Source organism: Eupeodes corollae, chromosome 1, assembly GCF_945859685.1.
Source record: "Eupeodes corollae chromosome 1, idEupCoro1.1, whole genome shotgun sequence".
In the NCBI taxonomy this organism is placed as follows: Eukaryota; Metazoa; Arthropoda; class Insecta; order Diptera; family Syrphidae; genus Eupeodes; species Eupeodes corollae.
In genome coordinates this window covers 87,022,056-87,038,864 of record NC_079147.1, presented here as the reverse complement: position 1 = coordinate 87,038,864, position 16,809 = coordinate 87,022,056, and the positions used below count along the sequence as shown (strand labels likewise).

The 16,809-nt window shown below is 35.8% G+C and overlaps 3 protein-coding genes and 1 non-coding gene across 4 annotated transcripts; all 4 read left to right on the top strand.

Annotated features, from left to right (window-relative positions):
* Positions 1-533: 533 nt before the first annotated feature.
* On the top strand, positions 534-2,251 carry LOC129943215 (phenylalanine--tRNA ligase alpha subunit). Its single transcript, XM_056052513.1, has 2 exons — positions 534-1,927; positions 1,991-2,251. The coding sequence occupies exons 1-2, from the start codon at positions 641-643 to the stop codon at positions 2,189-2,191; spliced, it is 1,488 nt and encodes a 495-aa protein (XP_055908488.1). The 5' UTR covers positions 534-640; the 3' UTR covers positions 2,192-2,251.
* Positions 2,252-2,434: 183 nt separating this feature from the next.
* LOC129943621 (U6 spliceosomal RNA) lies at positions 2,435-2,541 on the top strand. Its single transcript, XR_008781333.1, has one exon. It is a non-coding gene; the product is annotated as a U6 spliceosomal RNA (small nuclear RNA).
* A 6,905-nt stretch (positions 2,542-9,446) lies between these two features.
* Positions 9,447-10,087, top strand: LOC129943226 (uncharacterized). The gene is made up of 2 exons (XM_056052528.1): positions 9,447-9,615; positions 9,679-10,087. The coding sequence occupies exons 1-2, from the start codon at positions 9,517-9,519 to the stop codon at positions 9,919-9,921; spliced, it is 342 nt and encodes a 113-aa protein (XP_055908503.1). The 5' UTR covers positions 9,447-9,516; the 3' UTR covers positions 9,922-10,087.
* A 4,325-nt stretch (positions 10,088-14,412) lies between these two features.
* Positions 14,413-15,023, top strand: LOC129943225 (cathepsin L-like). The gene is made up of 2 exons (XM_056052527.1): positions 14,413-14,563; positions 14,618-15,023. The coding sequence occupies exons 1-2, from the start codon at positions 14,468-14,470 to the stop codon at positions 14,870-14,872; spliced, it is 351 nt and encodes a 116-aa protein (XP_055908502.1). The 5' UTR covers positions 14,413-14,467; the 3' UTR covers positions 14,873-15,023.
* Positions 15,024-16,809: the final 1,786 nt, after the last annotated feature.

The following is a 16,809-nucleotide window of genomic DNA, read 5'->3' as shown; positions in this document are numbered from 1 at the left end:
AATCTTAGGCAGATTGGGTATCGTGGGATATATTTTTTGTTAGTTTGATTGTGTAAAAAAAAAGCTTATGGTTGATTTACATGCATCTAAAGAAGACTTTGTGACTTTGGCAAATAGCGTCATTTTATTATGCTTATTTATTTTTTATTTATTATATTTACCATGTCCATTACTTTACACCATTGAACATGCGACTTGCAACACCAGAACTAAAAGGACATCAATGTGTTGTTTTAAATGTCAAGACATATCAATTGTCACCACTATCATGCATAAGAGGATACAAATATTATATTTTTCTAAACAAACAACTTCTGAGTTCTATTTGCAAATATTTTTGGATTTTAAATTGACGAGGACAAAGTTTTTCCGCATATTCAAACATTTTCATAGTAACATTATGTACATTACGTTATGTATTATATGCATAAGCGAACTATGAAACAATATTCAAATCAAACAGAACCCATAAAACTCCTAAAGTCCGAACTGTCACTTATGAAAATTGACAACTTGCTGACAAATGACAATCTGAATAGACAACAAATCCACTCCACGAGTACGGTTGACTCTTTGGCTAAGCTAAAACTTTTGGGTTTTTGCATCACGTTGGTTTCTGAAAAATTGCAACTTTTTCAAAATGCATCCCGATCTAACGGAAAGAATTCTTCAACACTTGAACGTCTCCGATAAGGTCGACACTCTCGATTTGGTGCCGATTTTCGGTGAAGATCACCAGAAAATCATCGGCGCCTTAAAAAGTATTCAAGCTCACGGAGAACTTGTCCTTGCTGAACCTGCATCGAGGAAATCACTTGAACTAACTGGCGAAGGGACCCAAGTTGCTGCCAATGGTAGTCATGAAGCAGCAGTATATAATTCTGTCCCAGCTGAGGGTATCGCCCAAGCCGAACTAATGAAATCATCACCGAATGCCAAAGTTGGCTTCAGTAAGGCCATGTCACAAGGATGGATTTTTGTGGACAAGTCTGTCACTCCGCCGTTGGTTAAGAGAAAAGTTGACAAAATCGAGGATTTGGTTATGGAGAACCTAAAAGCCGTGGCAAGTGGAGCCAGTGACCTGGCACCCAATGTTATAGCTGAATATAAAAAAAGGAAACTTCTTCAGGAAGTAACCACCAAGAGTTTTATCCTCAGCAAAGGCCCCGAATTCTCAACAACCCTCACAAAGCTTGAAACCGATCTTACAGTAGAGATGCTAGCCTCCGGCTTGTGGAAAGATTTGAAATTCAAGGCATACAACTTCGATGCCTTGGGCGCTCCCCCGACAAGAGGTCATCTTCATCCTTTGCTTAAAGTTCGCACCGAGTTCCGTCAGATCTTTCTTGAAATGGGCTTCTCCGAAATGCCCACGAACAACTACGTCGAATCATCATTCTGGAACTTTGACGCTCTCTTCCAGCCCCAACAGCATCCGGCCCGTGATGCACATGACACTTTCTTCATTAATTATCCATCGAAGAGCTATAAATTCCCTCAAGAATACCTTCAGCGTGTGAAGAAGGTCCATTCGGAGGGCGGCTATGGTTCGCAGGGTTATGGATACGATTGGAAGCTTGAGGAAGCGCAGAAGAATCTGCTGCGCACCCACACCACCGCCGTGAGTGCGAGGATGCTCTACAAACTAGCCAATCAGCCGGGAGGATTCAAGCCAGCCAAATACTTCAGTATTGACAGAGTGTTCCGTAATGAAACTTTGGATGCCACGCATTTGGCCGAGTTCCAACAAGTCGAGGGTGTAATTGCTGATGTTGGGCTAACACTGGGTGATCTGATTGGAACCCTGTACGAGTTCTTCCGTAAGCTGGGTATCACTAAGCTGGAATTCAAACCAGCTTACAATCCCTACACTGAACCCAGCATGGAGATATTCTGTTTCCATCCTGGTTTGGACAAGTGGATCGAGGTAAGGAGTTTTTTTTCTCGTGTTGTGTTCTTTGAATGGATGCAAAAATGTCACCTTTTTTAGGTTGGTAACTCAGGAATCTTTCGGCCAGAGATGTTGCTTCCAATGGGTTTGCCTCCAAATGTGAACGTAATTGCTTGGGGTCTGTCGCTGGAACGACCAACCATGATTAAATATGGAATCAATAACATTCGTGATCTAGTTGGACCAAAGGTCGATTTGAAGATGGTTGAAGAAGGACCAATTTGTCGATTGGAGCGTTAATTTTAATTTGTTTTTGATGTAAACGTAAATTAAATGAAATAAATAAAATAATTTAATTGATTTTTAAAATCCATTTATTTATCAGTTTGTACTATTTGTTGATTGAATTTTGAAATTTCTATACGAACGGTTTGTGTATTTGATAAAAACTCAATTTTACTGTTATAATTTTTGCTTTATACAATTCGCAGCATTTTTTTCAAGTAATATAAGAATAAGTAAAAAATGAAAACACATAACATTGTTCTTGCTTCGGCAGAACATATACTAAAATTGGAACGATACAGAGAAGATTAGCATGGCCCCTGCGCAAGGATGACACGCAAAATCGTGAAGCGTTCCACATTTTTTTGTTGATTTTTATTCAGAACCTTTCAATGAAGACTGTCCATTGTGGTTAAATTTTAAAGGCCAATATTGAATGTGAACCACACCTAAACGTGCAGTTATTTTTTGCATTTCATTTGACACTTCTCAATTTCAGACTAATTCAATTTTAAATACGGAAAGATACACAATCGAGCAAGGCCTTCAAATTATTTAGGCTTATTATGACAATGGGCGTTCAAATGAAAACATATCGTACGCTTCGTGATTTGTTCAGTCAAATTAATCGTCAAAATGTGCGTTCAATCGGAAAAATCGTGCAAAAATTTTATCAAACAAGGTTTGCAGGAGATGTAAAAATACTACTACATGCCCCTATTGCTGCCGTCCACCTCAACTGGTGGTCGTTGATAAACATTATTCATACAGACTTGCACTTACACGCTTACAAGGTGCAATTCACTCAAGAACTAAAGACTCTTGACCATTTTAAGCGTCTTCAATGGTCAGAATGGTATAGCAAGAAGTGGTAACAGTGGATAATCAATTTTCGAAGAAAATCATTACAGATTGAATAGATTAGTCAATAAGCATAATTATCCTATTTGGACGAAAGATTGTCGAAAAACCAATGCACACAAAATGGTTGACTGTTTGGTCCTGTTGATGGGCTGGCGGCATCATCGGTTCTGGTCAGGCAGTTACTGTGAATGGTGTTCGCTATCGTGAGATGTGTTTTAGAATCAATTCAGCATAATATCATTCGCTTTGCCCTAAAGGGTCTTCCTTGGGAAGATCCTTATGATTCGCCTCCCTATAAACATCGTATTCAGCTTCTTCAATTGCAATCTCTTCATCAAAGGCGTGTTAATAAAGATTTAATATTTCTTCATCAACTAATTAACTGTGAAACTGATGCACCTTATTTGCTATCTTGTGTATGTAGAATACTATTCCCAGAAAACCAAATAAAAGATATTCCTTTAATAGGTATAATCCAATTTTAATGAAAAAAAAGTAAATGATTAACAATTATTAATAAAAAAAAAAGAAAAAAGAAATCGGTTGAATCGGTTAGTGCACAGTGCCGGTCGTTGCTTAACTCAACGGAGTGTCTCTCTCGTGTCTACTTTTGGCTTCCTCAGTGATAGTTTTTATTACCTTTGTGCCAGGGTTACCACCCATATGTATACATTTGAATTACCGAGGCGGAACTCATCACCTACGTTCTTTTGATTTTATACATATTGACTTCCATAAAACTAACTATGGGATAAATGAAGCTTTAAGTCGAATGAGCATTTTAATAATTGCTCATCGATAGATTTAAATTTAAATAAGGGGGAATTAAAATCATTGTTTAGAACCAGTGCTCCACTATCATAAACGTCTTTATTTTATCTTTTGTTGTTCTGTATTAACTCATTTTAGATGTTAATTATGTTTTGTATTTTGTGCGTGTGTTAGGCTTTAATTGTATTATTTCTTACTAACAATAACTTATGATGAGCCTCTGATCGTAGTTTGAAGCTTGCTATAAGCTTACTATTTACTGAAATTCTGAAGTCTCTGATGATGCTTTAGTGGCGATTGATTAGAATCATAGAATCGAATTAGATTTAACTTCTGTAATACTTCTAATAAACTGATTTTTTCATATATGACAAAAAGAACGCAAGCTGTCTCATTAATTAAATTATCCTCATTTCCTCCTGTTTAAAACAATTCGATTTCAATGATCTTCCAATATTGGAAGATTTTTCTCAAAACATTTTAACCAATTTCCTATTAACCATAGGCAGGTTCAGACAACACAAGGGACTTCATTTGCATTATTTGAACGTATTTATATTTTCACCTTCACTTAATAGTAAAAAAAACTATCAAAATCATTTATGTCTACAAAACACTTCTCAAGCAAGCTGAAAATCGTTTACTACTTCCATTTTGTGTTGTGAAGAAATATTTCTTTTGCAATTGTACAAAGATCCCTTTTTCAAAAATCGTTAAATGGAATTGTTCAGAAAATATTTAAATCATTGAGCAATGAAGGTCAACTTTCCGTTGACTTGACTTGAGAGTTAGGAAGATTTGCCTTGACTAACTTTCCAATAATGTCGTCTAAACCTTCACCATGTATATCTACAACCAATTTTATCTGTCAAATGTGAGAGCTAAAATTGGCAGTCAACAGATTTTCCGACTTCTTGCAATCGTTTGTATTCATCTAAACAAACAATTTTTTGTTTTTTTTTTAAATAATTGGACGATTGTGCACTAACTGGATATTAAATGTTGTTCTTTCCAAACAACATAATCCAATTTTTAATTGGCAGAAAGTTTTTGAAAAGGAAACAACATCAAACGGAACGAAAAAGTAGTTATATACAAAAAAGGTTGTATTCCAATGAGTATACCAATTTTTCTGTTTTCTAAGTCTTCCAACCGCGTACAAGATCTAAATTTACCTATAAGCGTGTTTAAAATTAGATAAAAAGATAGTCTGATTATTTGGGAGCTAAGTACGAGTATTAATTTGATAGTATCCAGAAGCGTGGGGTTCAACCAAAGACGAAATAGGCCAAATTCGAGTTTACCGGGATCTCGGCAAAACCATCCGTTTCATAGCCAGCAAAATTAGAAGAAATTCCAATGTTGTATACAACTACCTCAGCAGAAGCTGAGGTAGATGCTAGTAGATCCACTATACTATTACACGGGTGATACAGAAGACAGACCATAAACGACACCAAAAAATAAAGAAAAAACCGCCATAGAATGCTGCACGCAAGAGCCAACGCAACGCCTTAATTTTGCAACAAATCACATCAGGTGGAATCGGGCTTGGCATACCCTCGTCTTTTCCAATGAAACAAAACTAATTTGGGTGGAGCTGATAAATATAGCTGCTATTTCAATGATTTAAGAAAGGAAGAAATCTTTCTTGAGAAATGCACAAGAAAAAAGGTGGTGTAATGGAAGGGGGAGCAGTCACTTATTACGGGACAGGGAAGCTGGATGTTCAAAGCTTTTCTGAATTATTTGATGGACTTTCCACCAATATATACCGCACGGACAACAAAACCTCGAACCCATTACCATGGTCCCCAAATTCTTGAACATCACGGAAAACGTGTATTGATGGCTTTCAAGAAAAGTCTCAAGTCCAAGGAGGACAGCAATACAAAAATACCGAAGAGATCATTGAAGCCGTAAAACTGTCCGGGGCCGAATTTGTCTCAATCTTAATTATCTGTAATTCAGAAATCAGGAGCAGCTCACATCACTAAAAATTATTTTAATCCATTCAGTAAAACCAGTATTCTTAAGTATTATATTTAAGTTTTAAAGGGTCTTACAGTTAAATTTAGATCTAGTCATGGAAAACGTATGGCTTGTTAACGAATTCGAACATAGCAGAAACTACGGAGAGATGGAGAACACCGACATTTCTGCTGAACAAGTTGCGAAAGCGATAAGAGCGAGCAGTAATTGGAAATCACCTGGCCCGGATAAAATCCACAATGTATGGCTGAAAAAGTTTACTGCAACTCATCCAATGCTTGCAGAATACTTCAACAAATTTATGAGAGATCCACACGAGATCCCTTGGTTCTTAATGACGGGAAATTAATTCCTCATTACATGCCTGTCAACGACGTACAAGCTTTTGACGAAGATTCTCTCCAACCACGTTTACGATCATTGCGCAAATACAACATCTGACAATCGACTCCGTCTTAGTTCATCAAGCAATACAGGATAAACGCAATCTTAGCATGAAATACATCGATTACAAAAAAGCATTCGATAGCCTTCCGCACTGATTCTTACTGAAAATCCTGGAGCTATATAAAATCGACCCAAGGATCATACACTTTATGGAGGTAACAATTTAAAAGTGGAACGTAAAATTACACATTGGACAGAATACTAGCAAGGCTATACCCATATCAAATGCGGAATATTCCAAGAGCCCCCTCTGGTTCTGCCTTAGTATATGAACCCACTTAGTAGAATGCTTAAAAAACTCAACCTGGGCTTTAAGCCTTAAGCAGAAAATATGCAAACTCTTGTCGACCACCTATGTATACTATGTAGACAACTTAAAACTTTATACCAACAGTAAAGAAAAAATACACCGGATACAAGTAGTAAAGCGATTTAGTGACGACATACATAGGATTAGAATTTGGTATCGAAAAATGCAAAAATTATCCATATTCAAAAAGGAAAGGTACAAAATAAGCCCGAAGGATACCAAGACGAAAGCTAAAAATATCTTAATTTCTTACAACTGAAAGGAATTCAAGAACCGGGAATTAAGTTAAAGTTCTCAAGTCTAACTTAAACACCTAGGCTATTCCAGTATTTAAATATTCTTTTGGCATTGTCAATTGGTCAAACACAAATCTTGACGAGATATCAAACTGAGTACGAACTATCCTGACTAAATACCTGTGTCACAATCCGCGAAGTGCAATAGAAAGGGTTACCCTACCTCATGAAGACGGTGGAAGAGGGCTCCTGGACGTACCAAATCTCCCTTTCTCTCAAAAAAATAACTTAAGAGACTACTTTAGAAGCCAAATTGAAACATCGGGTTTAATTCGGACAGTATGCCTTGCGCAAAAGAATTACACCCCACTCAACTTAAAATCCATCGAGTTTCAAAAGCCACCGAACGTTCTCTCTCGCGAAGAACGCATGGAAGCTTGGAAGAATAAAACTGTACATAGGATACATCCATTTCAAATGCAGCAAGACTTCATCAACATGACCAGTTCAAATCTGTGGCTCCAGCAAGAGTCTCCTTACGCGGAAACGGATTGGCACCGCTGCCAGACCAACGGAGAAACTATTGACCATATTATCAGGTAGCGAAGATCATACACCAAGGTTTAGGAATAAACAACAACCTTTTGGTGGAAAAACTTCCATACTATAAGTACAACCATCCACCTGTTCTCGAAAACAGAAGTTCGAAGCTATATTGGGACAGGTCGATAATTACAGATCGCACCATACGTGCTTATAAGCCGGACATTGTCCTGTTCGAAAGTAGGGAGGAAAATCACGCTGTTTGATACCGCTGTCCCACTTAACAACAACACCCAGTCGACGTTTAGCACGAAAATCGAAAAGTATACCGACCTGGCCAACGAACTCAAAGTTATTACCATGTGGAAAGGTTCGATATCGCACCAATCATCATATCCGCCACAGGACTGATACCAAAGAACCTCATAGCCCAACTGAAGAAACACAACCACAAAAACGCCCTGGGGATTATTCAGAAATCCGTAATCCTCAACACATGCAACATTGTAAGACGCTTCCTACAACAAACAAACTAGAACTTAAAAAGAAAAAAAATCGGGTTTTCTTGAGATAGGGTGAATTCCCTCCTTATCAAACACGCGAGCCGAATCCAAAGATGGGTAAAATTTTTCCAGCTCATGCAGCTGAGAAAGTGCAATAACTCTTTAATAATAATAATAATAATAATTAACTAAAAAAGCTTGTCACTATCCATGCGTCATGTCCAGGACGCAATAACAAAATTGAACTTAGATCTTTTTTATAAAGACGAATGGTCTTAACGTTATGGTTTTAAACTAAACTCAGACAACACTAAAGCCCTTTTCTAAAATCCAACACGCTTCAGCTTCGGCTTCGCCTGACGTTTACGAGTTCAGCCATAGGAATTCAATGCATGCTATCACAATGTAGCTTCGACCTCACGTTTTGTTTGACAATCGTAAGGAAAAGAATGTAATGTAACGTAATGTGACTCCAAACGGAAGCTCTAGTTCAATTTTCTGAACATTTGCTTTGTCTGACAGCTCATCAGCAGTAAAAAAATGTCAACAAACAAAATATTTGCTCTTTGGAGGGATGAAATAATAGAAATGTCATTCAAAGCAACCTCGAAGCAGGCCTAACGTAACGCAGACGAAGCCGAAGCTGAAGCGTGTATGTGTTTCAGCCATTACTTTTCTATCTTTCCTCTCATTGAAATTCACGCTCACTTGAATACCTTATCCATGCTAAAAGTCTTGACAACATCTTCAACAATAAACAAAATTGGGATAACCGGATTATAAGTTACATTACTTCAAAGTGTATAGGTATGCTAAATTACGAGGTTCATCAACAACAAAAACAAAATTACCAAAGTCAAATCAAATTGAAACTGGTAGAAGCTCTTATTTCTGCGAGTTGTTTGTCAATCCAGATTACATGTCCCTTCAAAAGATCAGAGCCGTCAAGGCTATTTAACATTACGTTAGCCCATACTTAAAAAGATGATCAATTTTGTCGTATTTTTGGAAGAGCTTTAATTTCAGCAAATGTTAACAATATTTTGTATATTAACATTATTGTAATTTCGATAAGGTTATTAGTTAGTAAGATCTTTGGGACTAATCAAATATTAGTAAGCATATTATGTTTTTACTTGTGATTCATCTTGAGGTTTGATTTTTGACAGATCATACGTGATCTTATATAAAACTGCTTTTTTTATTGTTGTCAAATGAGCCTGGCTTAATTAGGACGGTGCTATAGGCCTTGTTGATAAATCTTTTTGATGAGCACTTTTTTTGATATTTTGTTACGGTGAGGAAGCCGCTTAGATGTGTTGATCTTTTGTGTCTAGGGATATGTAGAGACTCAGGACTATTCTAAAACTAAATACCGTATATTATTCTCTTAAACGATTGTGAAACAATAAAGTTAACTTCAAATTACAATAAAATTGTTCAAACAACCGATATCCGTCTTAGAGCTGATTGACTGTTAACTATGTTAACTTAAAGACTGGTTTTTGTTTGCTTATGACTATTAAATGACTTCTTAATATGGGTGCAGAAGTCTTGGGCCAAGCTCTTGCTGTTTAAATATCAAGGCAATCTTAATTCGTATTTTAGTACTCGTCCGTCTATAGCCATAAGCTAACAACATATCTCCGACTGAATATAATCCAAAAACATAAAATGAATTTCAAATTGACACTCGTCATTGTTGCAACATTTATTGCTTGTGCTTCCAGTTTAAACTACAAATGTACACAATCGGATTGGGCTAAGTTTAAGGTAGGTCGTGATCAAAACATTTCCTCACATAATAATTTTATACATATTTTATTTAAATTTCAGGAAGAATACAACAAATCCTATGAATTAGCCGAAACAGATTTATTTCACTATAATACATTCTGTGAAAACCTTATAATTATTGAACAAAACAACCATGATTTTGATACCGGAGAGGCTGTACATAAATTAAGTGTGAATAAATTGTCAGATTTGTCACCTCCCGAACAACAAGAATACCTTAAAGCTCATCGGGTTCAAAAAGTACGTGGTTCTAAGCGAACAACAACTGAAGCATACGAATAGTTGATTTGAATTAATTATAATAGTTGTTGACTTATATAAAAAATAAGGCTTAAACTTCGGCATATACATTTGTTAAAATATCAAGTTTTATTGAATCAGGAAGAAATGTGAAGAAAGTAATTATATTTTAATTAGGAAAATAAAGTTGTTTCTTATTCAAAAATAATGACTAGACAAGTTCTTTATTTCTAATACAAGTCAAGTTGTTGCTGGTGTGCCTGTTCCTGTAAGTGAAAAGTTGTCAAAACCTGAAGCAAAGCCAACATTTAAGATACATTGCACCTAGTAGTAGTATTTTAGAATGTCAGAATGGAATGTTTATCTGTCAGTTGCTCATTTAGATTCTGATATGTTCTCGCTTTTTACATTTTTTTAGCTCTGAACTGTCAAAAAACCTGTTATTCTTAACTTATATAATTATTTCTATATTGGAGCAGAAACATTTTTACATCCGATATAGCTCAGAACCTGATAAATTTAATCTGGGTAAAATGACTAAGCAAATCGAGGGAGGCGCTAAGCAAAGCCACTTCACGTTCTTTTCGTAAAATTTTCCATGATCAATACGCATATTCTTTTTTTATGGTCTCAAATCGATTGCGGAGTATTGGCATAGACCTTGTGCTTGTGACCTAAAGAAAAAGTCTTTAGGTATTAAATCACAAGATGCCGGTAGCCAATCATGATCACCACTTTGAGAAATAACACCATCAAGAAATGTTTGTACAAAAATACAAATATTTCGTAGCTTGTGTTGCACGTCATAATTAGTGGCGTAGTTTGTGCCTGTTAAACGTCAAAATATGAGAGTTTTTAAACTGACAGCTGACCAAATAAGGGCTATTCAAAATTGTACTTCTAAAGTAAAATCCAAATGCTAATTTCTATCCCTCCTAACTATTACGTATGTTAGAAAGTTCTTGTGCTCAAATATTGGACACTTGGACAGCTAATAACAACAGTTTTACAATATGCATCATTTATGTAATGCCATACATATTTAGAATCTAAAAGTTGAGATGGGGTGAAGGATTTTAAATTAAACAACATCCATGATTTGACATTCATACGACCTCAATCATAAATTGGGCAGGTTCAAACGACATAAGTTACTTGAAAGTAAACAAGTTTCTTTTAACTGATTGGTCAACTGACAAAAATTTGCCCTCTAAATAAGGCAACTTTATAACTCTTTATCTCTATAACTAATAAGTCAAGCCTACTTATGTCAAAATGACAGCTAATCATGATTTTTCAATTAACCAAAAGCTGAATATTATTACTTTTTTTATATTATACGCGCACTCAAGGGGATATGAATACCCTTATCATGATAAATCACAGTGCGAGCAACTAAGAAGGGAGGATAGGATTAGAAAGGAGATACCGATGCACATTGGTTTTGAATGTCTGCATATTGTAATGAGTGGGAAACATTGAGTCTGGTAAAGCATTCCACATTCGTGTGGTGCGACTGAAGAAAGAATCTCTGTACTTTACAGTACGTCCGAAATTAGGCTCAAGGGTAAACTGATGAGCATTCCTAGAGGAACGGGTATTATGGTTGAATTGTTCGATGGGAGGAATGCAACTGGCTATTTCATTAGAGCATTGTTTATGAAAGTAGCGATAAAATAATGACAGGCATGAAACCTTACGACGGTGCTCGAGAGATACAAAAGTTGCAGTTAGACAACGGTCACCTATCATCTTTAGAGCTCTCTTTTGAATTCTGTCTAGGAGACTCAAGTAGGTTATAGGAGCACCTGCCCAGATATGGGAATTGTACTCGAGTTTCGGACGAATATAGGCTTTATAGATTATAGCCAGATCAGTAGGAGTAAAAAACTTCTTGCACCTTCGAAGAAAACCTAAACACTTAGCAGCATTTTTGGCGATGTCAAATATGTGATCACTCCACAACAAGTGGTTTGTAATGCACATACCTAAGACTGAAAGCTGTTCAGTCTCCTCGATGCAAGTACCACTCATGGATAGTGGCGTAGGGGAAAGGTTACGCTTTTGTGACAGTAGACAGCATTGAGTTTTCGAAGCATTAAATTCTACACGGTTTTTGATTCCCCATTGGACAATGCTGTCAAGATCAGAATTTAATGAGCTCATCATACGCTGCCGTTGGTAGTCCACGTCCGAAGAACAAGGATGAGAATCTAGAAACGAATATGAAAAGCTGAGGGTACTGTCATCAGCGAAACAATTAAGTGGGTTAGAAGTTTCAGACAAAAGATCATTTATAAAAATAAGGAAAAGTGTCGGAGACAAAACGGAGCCCTGAGGCACACCAGCGTTTATTTTGTGGATATCAGATTTGAACCCGTCCAAGACTACTTGAATTGAACGGTCCGAAAGGTAATTTCTAACCCAACGAAGAAGGGATTCATCAATACCAAATCCATGCATTTTCGATAATAGAGCTTCGTGCCAAACTCTATCAAAAGCCTTTGAAATATCAAGTGCAATAATCTTACTTTCTCCAAAACGATGTAAAGGGACGTAAGTGCAATTGGACGATAGTTAGATGGTGAGGAGGATTCGTCTTTTTTAGGAACAGGCTTTACAAATGCAGTTTTCCATCCACTCGGAAAGAGACCTGTAGCGTAGGACAGATGGAAAAGCTTACGCAGTAGTTTTGCCATCGTTGAAGAACACCTCTTCAGAACAATAGCGGGGATACTATCCGGGCCAGCGGATTTGTGAATGTCAAGATTTTTACGTACTCTTGTAACTGAACGAGTGCGAAAAAAGATCTGTCCCATAGAATCGTTTACGCTTTCAAGTACAGGCGGAGTCATGTCACTTATTGGCAGCATCGAATTAACAGCAAACTGTGCTGCAAGAAAATTAGCTTTATCAATCGCGCTTACGTAGGGAGTGTCATTATAAACGAGCGTAGGAACTGACGATGACGTAGTGTTGCGCACATTTTTTACAAATGACCTGAAAGTTTTACTACCATTGGGACATTGTAGTATTTTTTGCCGTAATTTCTGGTCATGCAAAATTTAATGCGTCGTATATGTCCGTTACAGGTCCTTCTAGCTTGTTTGAACTTATTCCGGTTTTCCTCAGTTGGGTTGGCTTTGTAATTCCGGAAATTTACATTTTTGATCCTAATAACCTCTTTACAGCTCGAATCAAACCATGAGTTTTCTTTGGGTTCAATAGATTTTACTCTATTTGGGATAAAATTTCTCATTCCGCAAAGAATTAAGTTTGTAATCATATCTGCACTGGGATCCACGTCACTATCGAGGAAGCATAGTGACCAGTTAAAGTTCCTGAAGAATTCGTTGAGACCGTCCCAGTTGGCTTTCTCATATTGCCAAACGGTTCTCGTAGGGGTTTTAACTTTAACTGGCGTTTTTTGGCATGAGAAATTTTGCAGATATGACACAATGGTCTGATGTACCTAGAGGCGATAGTACACTGACAGTATATTTATTAGGATCAGAAGTTTGATTGACCTGCAACGTCAGGAATCCGAGTTGGCTCGTCAACTAACTGAGTCAGGTTGTTTAACTCAGCAAAAATCTCGACATACCTTCCTTCGGATGTTGTCTGACCAGAATAGCGCAGCCACGAAGAATTATGTACATTGAAATCGCCCGTAACAACGATCTCACTGTGCGGAAAATGGGATAAAATTCTACCTTGTGATTTTATTCTCTGCATAGTTCTATTTAATGTTTATTGTAAAAGGTTTCCTTGCAAAATTGGAAAAAGAATATGTTATATTTATTAAAAATACAAAATATAAGGATAAAGTGAAGATTACTGGAGTAAAGTTGCAAGTTTCAAATTTATGACACTTGGAAAACTTACTATAGTTGCACTGATCAAAATATACGTTCGCGGAATGCAGCTGACTGCAAATCCATTATGTTGTCTTAACCTGTCCATTGACCCGAAAAAGCCATTTGGATTTCTAGAAAATAGCATAAATGCAAACTACGTCTGTTTTAACTTACAGTATGGTAGCTGTCATCGAATGTATGATTTTAATATTTTTATTTTTGAATGTTGTTTAATGCCATTTTAATTTTGACTTATGCGTTCACACGTAGAATAATGATGACATTGAATGTAAATTCATATTATCCAATCCTGCAAGCTAAGCCTACACTTTGTCCAGTTTTTTTTCTTATGATAGACTGTTCTTGAAATATTTGACAGGTAAGCGTTTCTTTTCAAATATGCTTGACCAGAGATATGTAAAAATATTTGTAATTCCTTTGACAATTTGTTTAATGAAATTTTTGAAATTGTATTAATCAAATTAAAGTCTTTTCAAAAAATCAAGAACGCATTAGAGTTCATCAACTGTAAAAAAAAGACAGGTTCTTCGATTAACATTATGTATGCCAAAGACGTAACCTCTTGCAGCTTAAATATCAAGTTATTTTAAATTCAAATTCTACTATACTTGTTTCTGCAATTTTTAATACTGCTACGGATCACTGAATATAAACCTTATTCAAGCCATACAATCATTTATTTTCATCTTCACTACCGAAACAATTGACACATGATGGAGTTAAAATTGACACTTTTAATTGTTGCGACATTGGTTGCTTATGCTGCAAGTTGGAGTTGCACGGAATCTGATTGGGCTAAATATAAGGTAATATGTTTTTGTTTATTTTGTATATTTTTATTTAAACAATTTATATTTCAGGAAGAATACAATAAAGAATATGATTCCGCCGAAATAGATTTGTATCATAAAAATACTTTCTGTGAAAATCTTATCAATATTATCCAAAACAACCAGGATTATGAAATCGGCGAGGTTAACCATAAATTATCGGTGACAACATTTACGGATCTGTCACCTACGGAGCAAGAAGAATACCGTAAGAGTCATGGTTTTAAAAGAAGACGTGGTGGTTATAAGCCAAAACCAATTGAGTATGAAGAGGAACAGGAATAGTTGATTTGTAAATAAAACGATAAGTAAGTTTTAAACTTATGCACGTGTTTAAATATCAACTTAGTCAAGAAAGGCTTCAATTTTCTGAAGTGAAATGATATTTTAAACGAAAATTTGATTTTAATAAAGCTATTTCTTTCTTAAAAGTGAATTGTCAAGTGACTAGATTAGACAAATATTTACATTTTACACCTTTTTGTTACACGTGTGAATGAAATTTTGAATACTCCTTTCGTCCTTTTTATTAGATTTTAATAATACTCGTATCGGTCTCGGAACAGTTAAACCGAACCAAAGCACTTAATCTATCTTTACGCCACGTCAAACAAATCCTCAGTTTAGTTCAAGTTTCGTTTTATTTGTAGTACAATTTTTACATTATTTTAAATTCGACAAACAATTCAAGAGATTTAGAAAAACAAAATTTCCTTACAACAAAGAACATCTTTCGAAAAAGTTTTCTTGTAATTTGTAAGGAGTGGATTTAATAAGGTTGACATAAGCTCTTTTGTGGAGTCTTATAGTAGAGTAGCAACGAGGCAAATTAAGTATTAGTTTAAGGACTTTATTTTGACATATCTGTAATTTATGGAGCACCAGCTCCATAAGTGAGGACTGGCTGAAATATACTTTTATAAAACGAGACATCCTATTGATAAACGGATACAGAATTTTAATTACTAAATTCGTTTTATGGATTGAGTTTGATATATGTGACCTTGAAAAGTGAGCCGAGATATTTACAATTTTCGGACCATACGATATTGGTTGCATTAATATTGAGTGTGGTTTGTGGAAGAAAACATTGTTTTCTACGTCGTGTGAACCAAATGGCCTGGTATTTTTCGGCATTAACTTTAATTTTCCACTTATTTAAGTAACTAAGAAGTTTATCAAGGGAACATTGTAAGTAGTTAAGTGCGTCTTAAGCAAAAACACTTAATACAAAAAGGGCAGTTTCGTCCGCGAACATGGCAATTTTAGTGCTTTCAACCCTAGGAAGATCGGATAAGAAAACGTTGAAGAGAATGGGACCCAAAACAATTCCTTGAGGAATGCCAAATGTAAATCAAATAAAGAAGATTTCGCAAGTCCAGTACTAACAAATTACTTCCGGTTTTTCAAAAAATTCCTAATAATTTTGATAAGATATCGTGGAAAATTCAACAAAATTAGCTTAAAGGTGAGTCCATCGTGCCAAACAGTGTCAAATGCTTTTCTATGTCTAGCAAAACTTGACCCGTCGATTTTTTAAAAACAAGATTGTATTGGACATATTTTTTAATTCTAAGGACTTGGGGAAGGTGGATTGACCTGCTCTAAATCCGAATTGTTCAATATATGCTTCTTTCATCAATATGTTGCAGGAGACGGTTCTTTAACACCTTTTCAAAAAGTTTACTAATATTGCTTAGAAGACTTATAGGCCTATAACTTGATGGGCTATCGGTATAACCTTTGCTACTTTTCATTTTCAGGAAAATAACAGTGTTGAATACAAACATTTAAGATAAAAGTTAAAAAAGTTATACCATTTTTAGGCAGTTATTTTAATAATAGGTTGCTAATTCCATCATCTCCAGGAAATTTCATTATTTTCTGGTCTTTAAGCAAACCGTTGCTAGAAATAAGTGTACTGGATGTGAAAAATTTCAGAATCTTCGAATCTTTAAGAGTTTTTCTCGAACAACATTTTCGGTTATGTTACCACTTAAATGAGCGGATACTGAATGATAGCTTTTGAAAGTTTGAGCGAAGATATTTGCCTATAACTATTCAAATTCAGATATTAGCAACATCATATAACTGGAAATATCTTTCAATAATGATACGAGGGGTTTCCAGTTCGTTTCGTTCAAAAGTTTTATTGTTTCTCACATTGTTAATGTTCTTTGTCCGCAATACGATATCCGTTGAGGGTCCTCCGTTAAGTCCTA

Coding starts and splice junctions, on each gene's coding strand:
- LOC129943215 (XM_056052513.1), top strand. CDS start 641: ATGCATCCCGATCTAACGGAAAGAATTCTTCAACACTTGAACGTCTCC. Junction 1,928..1,990: donor GTTTGGACAAGTGGATCGAG/GTAAGGAGTTTT, acceptor CACCTTTTTTAG/GTTGGTAACTCAGGAATCTT.
- LOC129943226 (XM_056052528.1), top strand. CDS start 9,517: ATGAATTTCAAATTGACACTCGTCATTGTTGCAACATTTATTGCTTGT. Junction 9,616..9,678: donor CGGATTGGGCTAAGTTTAAG/GTAGGTCGTGAT, acceptor TTTAAATTTCAG/GAAGAATACAACAAATCCTA.
- LOC129943225 (XM_056052527.1), top strand. CDS start 14,468: ATGATGGAGTTAAAATTGACACTTTTAATTGTTGCGACATTGGTTGCT. Junction 14,564..14,617: donor CTGATTGGGCTAAATATAAG/GTAATATGTTTT, acceptor TTTATATTTCAG/GAAGAATACAATAAAGAATA.